General features: G+C 36.0%; 1 protein-coding gene across 1 annotated transcript in view; it reads left to right on the forward strand.

Annotated features, from left to right (window-relative positions):
- The window catches only part of TMEM47 (transmembrane protein 47), a 30601-nt gene extending 17214 nt beyond the window's left edge, over positions 1 to 13387 (forward strand). Inside the window, exons 2-3 of the mRNA XM_007991391.3 lie at positions 761 to 901; positions 9986 to 13387. Of these exons, the coding sequence (XP_007989582.1) occupies positions 761 to 901; positions 9986 to 10164 (320 nt within the window). The 3' untranslated portion in view covers positions 10165 to 13387. The remainder of the gene's footprint in view (positions 1 to 760; positions 902 to 9985) is intronic.
- Positions 13388 to 13702: the final 315 nt, after the last annotated feature.

Below are 13702 nucleotides of genomic sequence, written 5' to 3' on the forward strand. Positions count from 1 at the left end.
AAAAAGAAGTGGAAAAAACAAGCAATATTCCTGATGCTAATTTGATGGGGAGTTGTTTTAGAGGGAGTGGAGGAGAGACAGATAAAAACTTTGGAGATTTTTATATGGTTAAGGAAGGCTTTCTAAGAAATAGCAATAAAAAAAGAATATACTACCGTCACATGCAACAACATGGATGAATATGAGAAACTTAAACACCAGACGCAAAATAGTTTATACCATGTATATGAAGTTTAAGAATAGACAAAACTCAATCTGTGGTGACGGATGTCCTCAGTAGCCCAGGTGGGAGGGTCATTATTGACTGGGAAGGGGCGCAAGAAAACAATCTGGGTGATAGAAATGTCCTGTATTTTAATCTGGATGGTATATAAATATCTATAAAAATTCATCTACTTCTCTACTTTCTATACTTACGATTTGTGAACTTTATTGCTCAATAAAAATTCAAATCATAATAATATTGAAAATAGGTCACGGAGGGGACACTTGATTTAACATGAATGAGTAATAGAGTCCTTGGAAGAAAATCCTAGCAAACCCCTGGTCTACAAACTCTGCTGAGCTTAGCATAGGAGACTTTTCTGAATAAGTACATTTCCTATTCATTTTTGTTGCAAAACATTTGAAACACCAAAGGATGCTTAGCATGCAGTAAAATCACATCTGTTGAGCCACTGCAAGGTGAAGGCTGCTGAACATAGTTATGTTGATTCTTTGAGGACTTACCACTCAAAAACAATTTCTTTTTTCTTTCCAGATTGGCAGATTGCTACTCTGGCTTTACTCCTGGGCGGTGCTGCCATCATTCTCATTGCATTCCTGGTGGGTTTGATTTCTATCTGCGTGGGATCTCGAAGGCGTTTCTATAGACCTGTTGCGGTCATGCTTTTTGCAGCAGGTAAACAGATTTATTACTTTTAAATGAGCATTAAAGTTTCATGAACCTTTCTACCATCCTCCTTTCTTATGCAGAAGAGGTATGTGTTTGCTGTATTACATAAAAATTGAGAGGCATTTACTATATTTTTAAGGTAACTTGGCTAAAGCTTTATCAAATTATAAGTTTTCAGTGTGTTAAGCATTTCACAGAGCACAATGGCAGTTTCTAAACCTCTAACTAAAGCATGAATAAATAATACTGCCTGACAGGGCTATTACCTTAGGAATTGCAGCAGGTGTATTTACTAATAGTCTTTTTTTACATCCAGTTTTTTTCCCCTTTTTTACCGCTTCCCTGGTGATCTTAAGGCAGCATTATTTTTTCTGATAAGGAACTGGAAACAAATTCCAAAATGTGTACCCTTAAAGATGTATATCTCTTTGAAAATAAACATAGTTATCCTGAAAATGTGTGATGTATAACTCCAACCATTAGACAAGTCAATTATGTGAAGTCAATTGTATGTTAATTAATTTATCAACCATCATTCTATGAAGCAAAGCTTGGATTAAAGTATCAACCAATGAAATGAAAAGAGAGGGGACTGTTTAGAAAAGGGGCTTGCAGACTAAAAGCCCAATACATGATTCAATACATGATTTGATGTGAGCTTTAATTTTCATTTATAAAAATACCTTTGAATATATTGTTCTTTTTGACTCAAACTGCAACATTCTATGGTGCCTTCAATTTACCCTGTCAGTCATATCTGATTTGAAGACTGCAAAATAAGCTTCTGTGACTGTCAATAATGAAGACACTGACAAAACCATCTAGGCTGTTAGATGGATTTTTAAAAGCTGTTTCAAGATTGGAATAGATTAAATTTCTCAGGATTTAAAGGGTAGTTTGAGCTAAAAATACAAAACAGAAGTGTTCTGCTGCCCCCTACTGTTTGTGTTCATTTTCTTACACCCATAAAGGCCGGTCAGAATTGGGGGTGTCATAAAAACGAAGGTCCAAAGGGCTGAAGGAATCCAGAAGTACATCTGATTCAAATCTTTAAGTGACTTGCTCAAGATTGCCTAGTAGCTACTGGCAGACCTGGGCCTGGGAGGCTTCTGAATCTTAATCTAGTGGTTCATAAACCACTGACTCCCTCACTTATTTATGCAACTATTTCTTAGGTGCCTATTACAGGCTAAACACAGTGTCAGACACCTATAAAACTGGCCACAGTATCACCACAGATACTCACTAATAAAGTAAAAAGCTTTGAAGTCTTAGTCCCAGTTATTCAGGATGCTGAGATGGGAGAATCACTGGAGTCTGGGAGCTCGAGGCTACAGTGAGCCGACAGCACACTATTGCATTCCAGCCTGGGCAACAGAGTAAGACTGTATCTCAAGGAAAAAAATAAAATAAAAAGTCTTTTTTTCTGCCGAGACACGTGCAGTACATAAAATCAAAACAGACACATTGCTACTACCGCTTGGAAACCTCTCTGTCTGAGACTTCACACTTACTTGATTTAGTACTGTGTGCTATGCCTGGTACTCATATACACTCAATAAATAGTTTTTGAATGAATGATATAAAAATGACTAAGGAACGTAGCTCATAATCTGATGGGGTAAAACAGACATGTAAACAAATAAGTAACTGTAATTCAGGTTTTTTTATTTAAGCCATTTCTCTTTTGGGGTCTTAGGAAACAGCTAGTTTCACATGACTACAAAGCTAAGACCAAAAGAGCTCAAAAAAGTAATAATTATCAAAAGGATGTTTTTTCATATATTTATGTTTTTACTTATTTAATATGTTGGGCTCCTACACCATACAAGTAGACAATCTTGGTGGTATAAAATATACTCTAGGGGTTTTTTTGTTTGTTTGTTCATTTTTTGGGATGGAGTCTCACTCTGTCGCCCAGGCTGGAGTGCGGTTGGGAGATCTCGGCTCACTGCAAGCTCCGCCTCCCGGGTTCACGTCATTCTCCTGCCTTAGCCTCCCAAGTAGCTGGGACTACAGGCACCCGCCACCATGTCCGGCTAATTTTTTTGTACTGTTAGTAGAGACAGGGTTTCACCATGTTAGCCAGGATGGTCTTGATCTCCTGACCTCATGATCCACCCTCCTCGGCCTTCCAAAGTACTGGGATTACAGGTGTGAGCCACAGTGCCTGGCCACTCTAAGGGTTTTTACTGAAAACTGATAATTAAGTCTCATAAAGATAGCCAAACAGATTTTAAAGATTTTGTCTTCTTTTTTTTTCTCTGAGGTCTTTTATTTAGGGTGGCCTTATTACCTTCTTGAATAGTTGCTAGAAGAGCTAAGAGCTAGCCATTGCTGTAGCCCATCTAAAATACTGTCCTTTTTTCCACAGCCTTCTTTCTCACCAGTCCTAGAAATCTAGACTTCAGAATTAGATATTTTAATAATAATAATGCTGATAAGAATGATTAATTAAGCACCTGTCATGCGTCACAGTGCTAGACACTTAACATACACTGTCTCGGATATAACAGTCTTAAAGTTAGCTATTTATTTTCTCCATATTTTCAATGAAGAAACAGGTTCAGAAAAACTAAGTAATTTCCCAGGGTTATTTTAACTAGTAAGTTGTACATCTAGCGTTTAAATTCAGGATACCTATCTGACTTGAAAGCCCGAATGAGGATTCCCCAGTTATCTTTACTTCAGTACATATCACATATAGGAAAAATCAGTGCAGAATCAGCCTTGATTTTGAATTCAGTTACCAACTGTGCACTACGGTTGGAGTCCATCGTGTAACTCCAGTTACTCCATTTCTTGGGAGCAACAGCTGAAGGAATTCAGTACCTTGAGATGTCACAAAGACCACAAACTGATCAGTGCAGCATGGCTAAACCACAGCACATAATGAAAGCTATGCACATTTCCAGTACAGTTGACTACAGCATATTTCTTTTTGTGTAACTGACAGTGATAGGTAATATATGATGTGCTTCTGATAACTGGCATCCAGTTCTCACTAAAGACTTGGTGAAATTAGAGGGACTGCCTCTTTCCAGGTTCTCTTCTTTCATTGTCTGGTTTCGAACTTTCCGCAGGTCTTTTGTATGTCCCACAGGAATGTAGGATGAGTGTTTTCTTTCTTCCTAAGACCTTTAATACAAATTGCAGAAAATTCTCTTTTATAATTTGATTTTACATACAGAATATTTATTATGTTATTAAGGATGATTCCTTTATGTTATATCTGCAGAAAGCCTCCTACAAGGATTGTTTATATAGAAAGGTGATTTTTTTTTTTTTCAGGGACCTGCAACTGACTTCCATCTCTGAGCTATCTCTGATTAGAGACTTGTGTTTTACAGCCCTCATCACCATCCTATAAGTCACAGTAAGATACTGTGGAGCCATTTCAAGTCTAGATTTGGGTAGAAAAATCAGTATTCAGTTTAGATTTCAAACTGAAAGGGAGTTCTTCTATTCATAATATTTAGATTCCATGTTAATTTCCCTGTACCGTTATCAAACTACACTTTGGCTAGAACAATTTACAGTATCACAACCCAATAATTAATTTCATACTGCTACCATTAGTAGTTACGAATTGAATTTTAAAAAGAAAATAAATTGATACCTTCATATTAACTTTTCACTGGCAAATGCTTTTTATTCTCCAAATTATTATTTCTTTTATGTCAATTTTATATTTAGGGACCAACCTGGCTGGTGGGGCCTATCAACCTTTGCCTTTAAATTATCTCCTAATTTTATACCTTTTTTTTTTTTTTTTCATACACCATCATTATTTCCTTAGTCGAGGCCACAATTTTTCCCTAAATGGAACGTCTCAGTCCCCAAATTTGGTCTTCCCTTACTTTGTTTTTCTATGGCAATATTTGACTGTTTTAAGATGTTCATGTGACTCCTTTTTTTTGCTTCTTGAGAATCTAGTTTTTCAGTTCTTTTAGTCTTTCTTTAGATTCCCTGGCTTTTCTTTCCCACTGATGACACTTTAGTCATCACTGCCCACAGGTCCCCACAAACTGAATGACCTCCTAGGGGCCTGTCCTTCTGTAGTCTCTTCCCCATGTAATCTGTCTTGGATACAACACATGAGGTCTCCTTGTGAAATAAACATCTGGTCTTGTCACTTGTCCCTTTGATTTCCTCAGAAGCAAACCCCGAGACAAGAAATCAAGTGCATATACTTTATTTTCAAGGTAAAAGAAGGGATATGATAAGGTATATGGAAAATGAGACAGGGATGGGAAAGCAGCCATTAAAAGGTTACATTATCAAGCCAGTTGTCACTTGAAGCAGCTGGAGCTTAGTCTTCTTGGGGAAACTTTGAAAACCTATGTAGAACACACACCTCGAGAATTATCTCATTCGGAGGACTACAGAGCTGGGGAATTAACACAGCAAATTTGGAGAGTCATTGGTTGAGAAATGTCGGTTATGATCAAGGGAGAGCAGTGTTAATTTTCTGGACCTGGCCTGCCCCATAGGCAGCTTAAGTAGCTTTAGTGGCCAGAGGAAACTCAGGCAAAGAAATGCAGGTGCTGGCAATTGGAAGTCAGGCTAGCATGTGCTGAAGTGGTGAGAATAAAAATATATGGATAGGACACCAACCGCATATACGATTACAATAACCTCTCAGATGGTCTCCCTAGAGAAACGAAAGTTTATTACTTTATGAAACACTATGCTATTATAGTATGAACTAAACAGCCTTGTGCATGCGCCCTTCATTTTACCCATGCGAATTGCTTCTAGCCATACTCTCTTATACCTATAAGTGCTATAAAATCTGCTTCATCTTCCTAGAGGTCTTTTCTTTCCGCTGCCTCTTCTGACCAGCTTTCATCCATCCTTTAAGAAGCAATTCAAATGATGTCCCTCTGAAGCCCTCCTTGCTTTCTGTAAGCTGAATCAGTACTTGGCACAATGTTCGAGCTCAGTAAATGTGTGTTGAACGTATTATAAGTAAACATGCCTCTACTATTGCTGTTGAATGCATTGATTTGTAATTACTTGTGTGCCTGTCTGCACTATCAGAGTATGAATCTATCAAAGGGCGAGGGCCATGTCTTATCTATCTTATCCCCTTCATCTAGCACACAGTAGGCACCCAATATGTGTTTGTCAAAATATTGAAATATCCTCCTTAGAAGAAAATAATGAATATTTCAATATCAATGCTTTGAGTATTTTAATATTGAAAACACTGAAAAATATCCCCTTAAAACTAGAATAAAACACAAGAATGAGTAGGTATTCCCGTCATGCCTCTGGTCCACACAATTTCATGGTTAATAGTTTCATTGCCTGTTTTCAAAAAAGTGCAGGGGGCATAAAATGAACCCCAAATCTCTTAAGATTCTAAAATGTTCCAGAACTATACGTACGTTATCTTTGAGGTAGAGCATAGAGAATACCATATCCAATGCCTATTTTGTTTCATTGATTGGTAGTAAAATGGAAATATAGTATAATGGTATTTTCTTGACTTCTGAACTCTTTATGTTTTTTTTTTCTTCCCTCTACAGAATCTGTGAAAGGCAAGAAGGCATTTTTACCTACATCTGTGAATTTTATTACATGGAGAAAATTATTTACAAATGCAGAATTATATTTTCTCAGTTTTGCTATTACATTCATTTTTCTCTGTGATTCCAAAGGGAGTCGAATAATTCAGACGCACGAAGTGTTTTACAGTAATTTTTATTGAGCTCCAACACAATAAAAGTCTAAGAAAGCTGTTCAGGAGACTATGCCAGTGGAGCCTAATGGAGTTGTATTTCCATTTTTCCACTAGAGGGAAATTATATCATTATATTATACCATGGAGGCCAAATATTTGCTAAATAAAACACGTTGAAATGAATATTAAAAGCAGCCTAGGTAAACACCTCACCCGGGGACTAGTCAGTTCACAAAAGAAGCAGTGTAATTATTTTAGAGTAATTCAGATTCATTATTCTCTGCTCAAACTCTTCTGCCAGCTGCCTGTCACACTTAGAATAAAATCTAGACCCTAGCTATGGTTCACAGGCTGTCCGTGAACCACGAAGGGCCCCTGCTGTCTCTTCCATCCTATCTCATGCTTCTCCCTCCCTGCTCTCTGTACTGCAATCACAGCCTTCTGACTTCTGTTCCAATGCACCAGATGTGCTCCTGTGTCGGGAGTTTTGCAGTGCCTGTGCCTTTCACTTCGGAATGCTCGGTCCCCACTATGTTGTTCTGCACCCCCAATTCATTCAGATCTGTGCTCAGTATCTCCTCCTCAGAGCAGCCTTCTCTCACGATTGATCTCAAAGAGCAGCCCTCATCCCTGTGTCCTGTCTGCTTTCTTGCATTTCTTGTCTCTTAGCAATATGTGACATTATATTCTATATTTGTTTACTAACGGGCTGACTACCCATGAGAGTAGCAGCTTTGTCTCTTTTGATACCAGTAATGCCTTAAACCGTATCACTTTAGAAACATTCAGATATTTATTGAATGGATGCATTTATTGAATGAGTGAATGAATTACTATACCTAACTCACATCCTTGTTTCAGTCATATCCTGATAGGATCAGTGCGTATTTGACAAGTGACCGGAGTATAGAAACCTAAGGAGAAGTGCCTTTTTTTTTTTTTTTTTCCAAATGTACTTGGCAACTTTGGAATTTTTTTTTCTGTAGTCATAGTTGATAGTAATTGACTTCTTGTTGGTCTTACGACATTTAAAACATGAAAGCTCCCTTTTCCTCACAAAGGCACAGAGCCAACTGGGCTTTTTTAAAATTAATGCACATTTTAGCACTTACCAGCTGGAAATAGATGAAGTGTGGGTCACATAATATGCCATCAGCTGAGTCCTAACAACAACCAAAACTTTTTCTGAGAAAGTCTGATTTCTGTTTTGGATATCAGTAGTGTATCCTCTTACACAAACTTACTTATGTATCCACTCTCAGTAGTAATGGTAGGCAAAGTGCTGACCCAGAGCAGTGTTGGGCTACACAGCAGAAATGTTGGGTATTTTTATATCTTGTTCCAGGTAGGTCCTTTGACACCTAGCCAGAGCCTTATAGAAAGAAATTTTGAGGAATCATTTCCTCATGAATTTGTTGTATTTCACCAGTTTTATGGGAGAGAAAAATGACTATTTATGTAGACTTTCTAGGAAGCTTCATCATACTGGTAATAATCTTTTACATGTGCTAAAAATAGATGAGAGTACATTTTAAAACATAAAATTCCATTTTAATTAAACACACTATCCATCCTAATGTTCTTTTTTAAAAATATAAGCTATATCAAAAATATTTATGTACATAGTTTTACTATGTCAGTTTGTTCCCTCCTTTTCTTTAATTATTCACATTTTTGTTCTTTTAAGATGAATTAAACAAAAATTATTTTACCCCATAAAATCGTTTCATATATCAGGGCTTAGCAAACTTTTTTTGTTAAGGGCAAGAAAGTAAATACTTTTGGCTTTGTGAGCTGTGTGGTTTCTTTTGCAGTTTCTCAACTCTGCCATTGTTGCATAGAAAATACATACATGAATGAGTGTGGCTGTGTTCCAATAAAACTTTTTCAAAAACAAAAAAGCAGACCAGATTTGGTAGTTTGCCAACCCCTCTTAAATATAACTGTACTCCGTATTTTTTAGGGAAAAGATTGTCTGTTTCTTGAGGATGGAAGCTGTCCTATGGTAGAGAATGAAGCTGTAGTGAACTAATTGTAGTTCAACTGATTAAAATAAAATTATATAATAATTGATCTAATAGGAAGCTAAGACTTTTAAGTGGAAGACATTGTCTCTTGTGCATATCTACAAGATAAATTTCATTTTATTTTAGATAGTAAAAACAACACAAAACAAAACTAAAACAAAATAAACTTGCCCTTCCTGATTATTTTGGTTTATTTTATTCGGGATGACTAATCATATTTCCCCTTTAGCCCTGACAGAACTAGGATCTCACCAGGGACTAAGAGCTACCTTTTGACCTCTGTTATAGTAGCCATAATTAGCCTAGGTTTTCCTGTGCCATTATCTCTCTTGCCTTTAGAGACTTAATTCTTTTTTGAAAGTAGGTGGAAAATAGATACGAAAATATCATCTGTTGATAACTTTTAAGCCACTTTTTAAAGACAAGAGGCATAGACTGGATGAGAAGAAAGTAATGAAAGGAGCTTTGGATCAGAGTAATGTAAGCAAAGACATCATGGTAGGGCTTTCTGGCATATTGGTATGAGTTAGTATTGCAAAGCGGCAACAACATCAAAAGCACATTATTACTCACAGGTTGACCAGTTGCATCAATAGAAATTAATTTGAATTTCCTAATTCCTTAATAGCATATATAAATAACAAGAGTTTCAGGTGGCATTGGGGTCACTATTCTTTTTTTTTTTTTTTTTTTTTGAGACGAAGTCTCACTCTGTCGCCCAGGCTGGAGTGCAGTGGCGTGATCTCAGCTCACTGCAACCTCCCCCTCCTGGGTTCAAGTGATTTTCCTGCCTTAGCCTCCTGAGTAGCTGGGATTACAGGTGCACGCCACCACACCGGGCTAATGTTTGTATTTTTAGTAGAGATGGTGTTTCACCATGTTGGGCAGGCTGGTCTCAAACTCCTGACCTCATGATCTGCCCACCTGGGCCTTCCAAAGTGCTGGGATTACAGGCATGAGCCACTGTGCCTGGCTGGGGTCGCTATTCTTGAGGAGCTACTTACACGTTTTAGTAGTGGCACAATTTAGTTTAACTAGTACTACTTGGCATAATAATAATGATAATTATATTTGTAAGGTGAAAATCACTACTTTGTATGCTCATATAAATTATTATATTGCACGAATTATTTCATCAATACTAATAATGATTTACTAATTAATAGGATAATTCTTATATAGTGGGAAAAGGTATTTAAACAAAAACATTGTTAGTATTTTAAAGTATACCATCTAGAACAAGCAATCTTTAAAATTTCTGGCCTTTATGTATATTTGATTGCAAAGTTACTCTCATACATATGCAGTTATATATTTATATTATTTTATTTGCTATAAATAACATTTTCTAATTTTGCTTTGCTTTGCTTTCAGTTGTTTTACAGGTTTGCAGCCTGGTCCTTTACCCAATCAAGTTCATTGAAACTGTGAGCTTGAAAATTTACCATGAGTTCAACTGGGGTTATGGCCTGGCCTGGGGTGCAACTATATTTTCGTTTGGGGGTGCCATCCTTTATTGCCTGAACCCTAAGAACTATGAAGACTACTACTAGAACCAATAGTCTCAAAGTAAAAACCACCACCACCATCCAACAAAAGGATTACGTCTGCATCTTTTCTAACTTACTATTTTCTAAAACACTTGTGGAGCATCAAGCAGTTTGCTCAGTTGATTTAATCTTTTTTGCCTTTTGGCTGTCAACATCATAACCAGCTTTTACATCCATTTTAGAAATCTGCACAAATTAAGAGAGCTGATTAGACATAGGCAAATGCTGCAAACTTCCAATATGTTCATATCGTTTTTCTTGACAAATGAAGGGTCTATATGACAGCAACCATTGTGAGAAACTAGTTGGAATGAGATTTGCCTCAATCTCCTATTGCCTGCAGGGGAGCAGTTGGCATAAGCAACATTTAGAAGTTCCTTTGCGCTGACAAGGATTCCACTGTTAGAGCCCTTACTGCCTGCTTATCCTACCCAATGTCTACATTGGCTGTTGGTTGTTTACTTGAATGAGCCCTTGAAAAATGAACTGCCCTTCAGCATCTAATGGGAGTTGTGAATGTAACTGGTTAATGGTACACATTCCACCTTCAAGAATACTCTTTTTAATGGGAGGTTATGCTTTGGCAATCAGCATCTCCCTGGGAGGTGAGTCAAGACTTGGAGACATGTGCTTCTCATTATGTGGTTAGAAATTGGTGCCTCAGCCCTATCTAGACTGGGGAAGAATTGAGGATCTCTGTTTTTCCTGGGGCAAACAGAAAGAAATCTGCATGAGTTGCTTTTGTACCCTTTAAATCATTTGCCAAACATTGCAGCAAACAAGTGTGCATATGTAACAAGCTTCCATGTTTTCATAGAAGGTGAACCATTAGTATAAATGGTAATTAGTTGTTCCTTAACCCTCCACATACATTTGCCTATTACACATAAAATTAATATTTACTCTAGTGAAGTGGTTTGAACACTAACCTTGTACGCATTGTTAAGAGGCTTAGATTGTTCATACTTACCATACAAAAGTATGGTACCTTAAAGCTTTTGCTCTATGTTCTTTACTGTTTCACTGGAAAGTGTTAATAGAGTTGCCTGAATAAAAATTGAAATGGTGTTAATCTGAAAATTAATGATTCTCTGTAAGCACTGTAGTTGAAAAGAGAATAGCAATTAGGATGATCATTTTGTGTAAAATTCATTAAAATAGAAGGCTGCTATTTTTTGCAAGTATTTTAAATGTCTTCATTTTTTTAAAAAAGGAATAGCGATAGATTTATATAAATATCTAAATGTCTCGGTAGGGGAGTAGAATTCATCTGGTTATCACCTGGTCCTCTGAAGTTAACTAATGGGCTAACCGATTTGTGCACACATTTAGGGTGGATTTATGTTAAGGGAATTACTGACTGACTGTTCAATGGAAGGAAGTATTAATAATAGGGAATAAGTTTGCAACTAATCTCATGCTGCAAACTTGTGTTAATTCTGTTTCATATACAAATTTGGATAGCTTAATTATAAACATATTTTTATATCAAATATACAGTTCTAATATAAAAGTTATAAATAATTATTTTTGTTAACAAAGACACTAAAACAGTATGTTCTGGTTTTGGCCCTCTTGCAGAAAGAAGCATTAGAAAAATTACTTAAAAAGTAGCTATGTGTTACTATATTGCAAAATCTGTTAAGACCAGGACCACATCGATAGTATTTAATAATTTGTGTTACCTCCCAAAGCACAGTTCTACTTTCAGCTAGTCTTAAGAATAGTTGCCAAAAACAACAGCCAAAAAAAAAAAAAAACCTACTTTATTATCCAAATGCTAAAAAACACACTTATGACTTTTCTATAAAGTCACAAATATGAAGTACCAGGTTTAGTCTTACTTTAGCAATGATAGACAAAAGTGAATAAATACATCATAGACAGAAACCTTTATAAAAATATACGATTCTGTAAAGAATCATTAGAAATTATGAGTGGAAATTTTCCAGAAAGATAATATTATAGAGTCTTTTGAAGCAAGTTTTTGAGAAATAGTAAAATGTGGGGCAGACTGTCTTGCAGTTAATTGCGTATTGTCAGAGCAGCATGAGAAATACAATATTTGGATAGGGATTTCAGCAATTAAACATTCTTTGTTCTGAGATCTCTTTATTCCTGAATAATGAAAGAATAGTAGTTTGGTGCTGACACCAATGAGTCACTTCTCTTGGTCCTAGTAGAGGATGCAGTGTCCTGTTAAACCAGTATCACATCTCGAGTCTTATCAAGTTTTCATTCTCTGTCAATATGACAAGCTCAAAGTGACAGGATATGTTATAGGTTGAGGCACACATATTTGCAGTTTACTGAAAACTAGATTTCTTATGTGACTTTTTTCCCTTCCCAGCAAAGAGCCCTATGCTATATTTCTACCATCACTGATATTTGGAAGTGTTTCATTACTAACAATCTCAGTACAACATGAAAATTGTTGCTTCTCATCTGAATTACAATTTTGTCTATCAGAATAAACACAAGTGAAATTTTCACCTACATTAACATTATGTCTTTGCAGCTTTAGGTTTGTTTGATGTGTTCTTAAGCAGAATTGTTAGCCACAAACCCATTGTTAGCTATCTATGGATATAGAGCTATATCTATAGAGGTATACACACACATATATACTCACACATATAGCATAAAATACTCAGCAGGGCTAGTTATTCCAATTTCTTGCACAATTATTTAGCTTTTTGTAAGTTCAACATGTAAATTTTAAAGACATAAATATAGAGAGACTTATGTGTTTGAATATAAATGATATATATGGATTAGCATGTACCTGTATATTATTAAACATGCAATGAACTGACTGGTAAGTGACGTCTAATTGTATGGCTAGCAATGTAATTTATTCAGACTGTATTTTTGTACAGAGCAGCGCACTCTAACCTATGCCTCTGTGTCCTCTTTAATGCCTAAAACTGTGCCTAGAAATTTCATCTGTCTTAAAAAATAAAATGTACTTCATGCTGTTTATGCTATTAGTTTCTGTACTGCTATTCTATATTTATTATTTTTAAATATATGACATATTTACTACTTAAACATGAATTCATGGTATCCTGGTTACTTTTTTTTAAGTCATCTGGGGGAAAACCTGTTTATCACTCCAGTGATTTTGAGTTTGCAGTTTCACAATCAGTTCTTCATTTCATGATTTTTGTAGTTGACATGAAGTTATCTATGTGGAAAAAAATTAAAATAAAAGTGATTTCACGGATGTGGTTTGACTTTGTGTCTTCTCTGTTGCGTAAACTCTTTAGACAACGCTTCTAAATTACATCTATTCATTACATTTTCTCCTTCAAAATATATATTATTTAGAAAACATCTTAATATGACATGCTGATTTTACTTGAAAACATTTTTAAATTTTTTATTACAGATTATCTCCCAAGATCCTTCTATTCTCCACAGCCTTTGTGCGATCAGTGATAAAGGAATACTATTTTTAAAAATACTATCTTTTTTACCTTCTGTTTTAAAATGTACACAAAGGAGATGTAGTGTTGGCTTCCATTATTCCGACTCTAAT

The sequence above is a fragment of the Chlorocebus sabaeus genome, chromosome X, assembly GCF_047675955.1.
Source record: "Chlorocebus sabaeus isolate Y175 chromosome X, mChlSab1.0.hap1, whole genome shotgun sequence".
Taxonomy (NCBI): domain Eukaryota; kingdom Metazoa; phylum Chordata; class Mammalia; order Primates; family Cercopithecidae; genus Chlorocebus; species Chlorocebus sabaeus.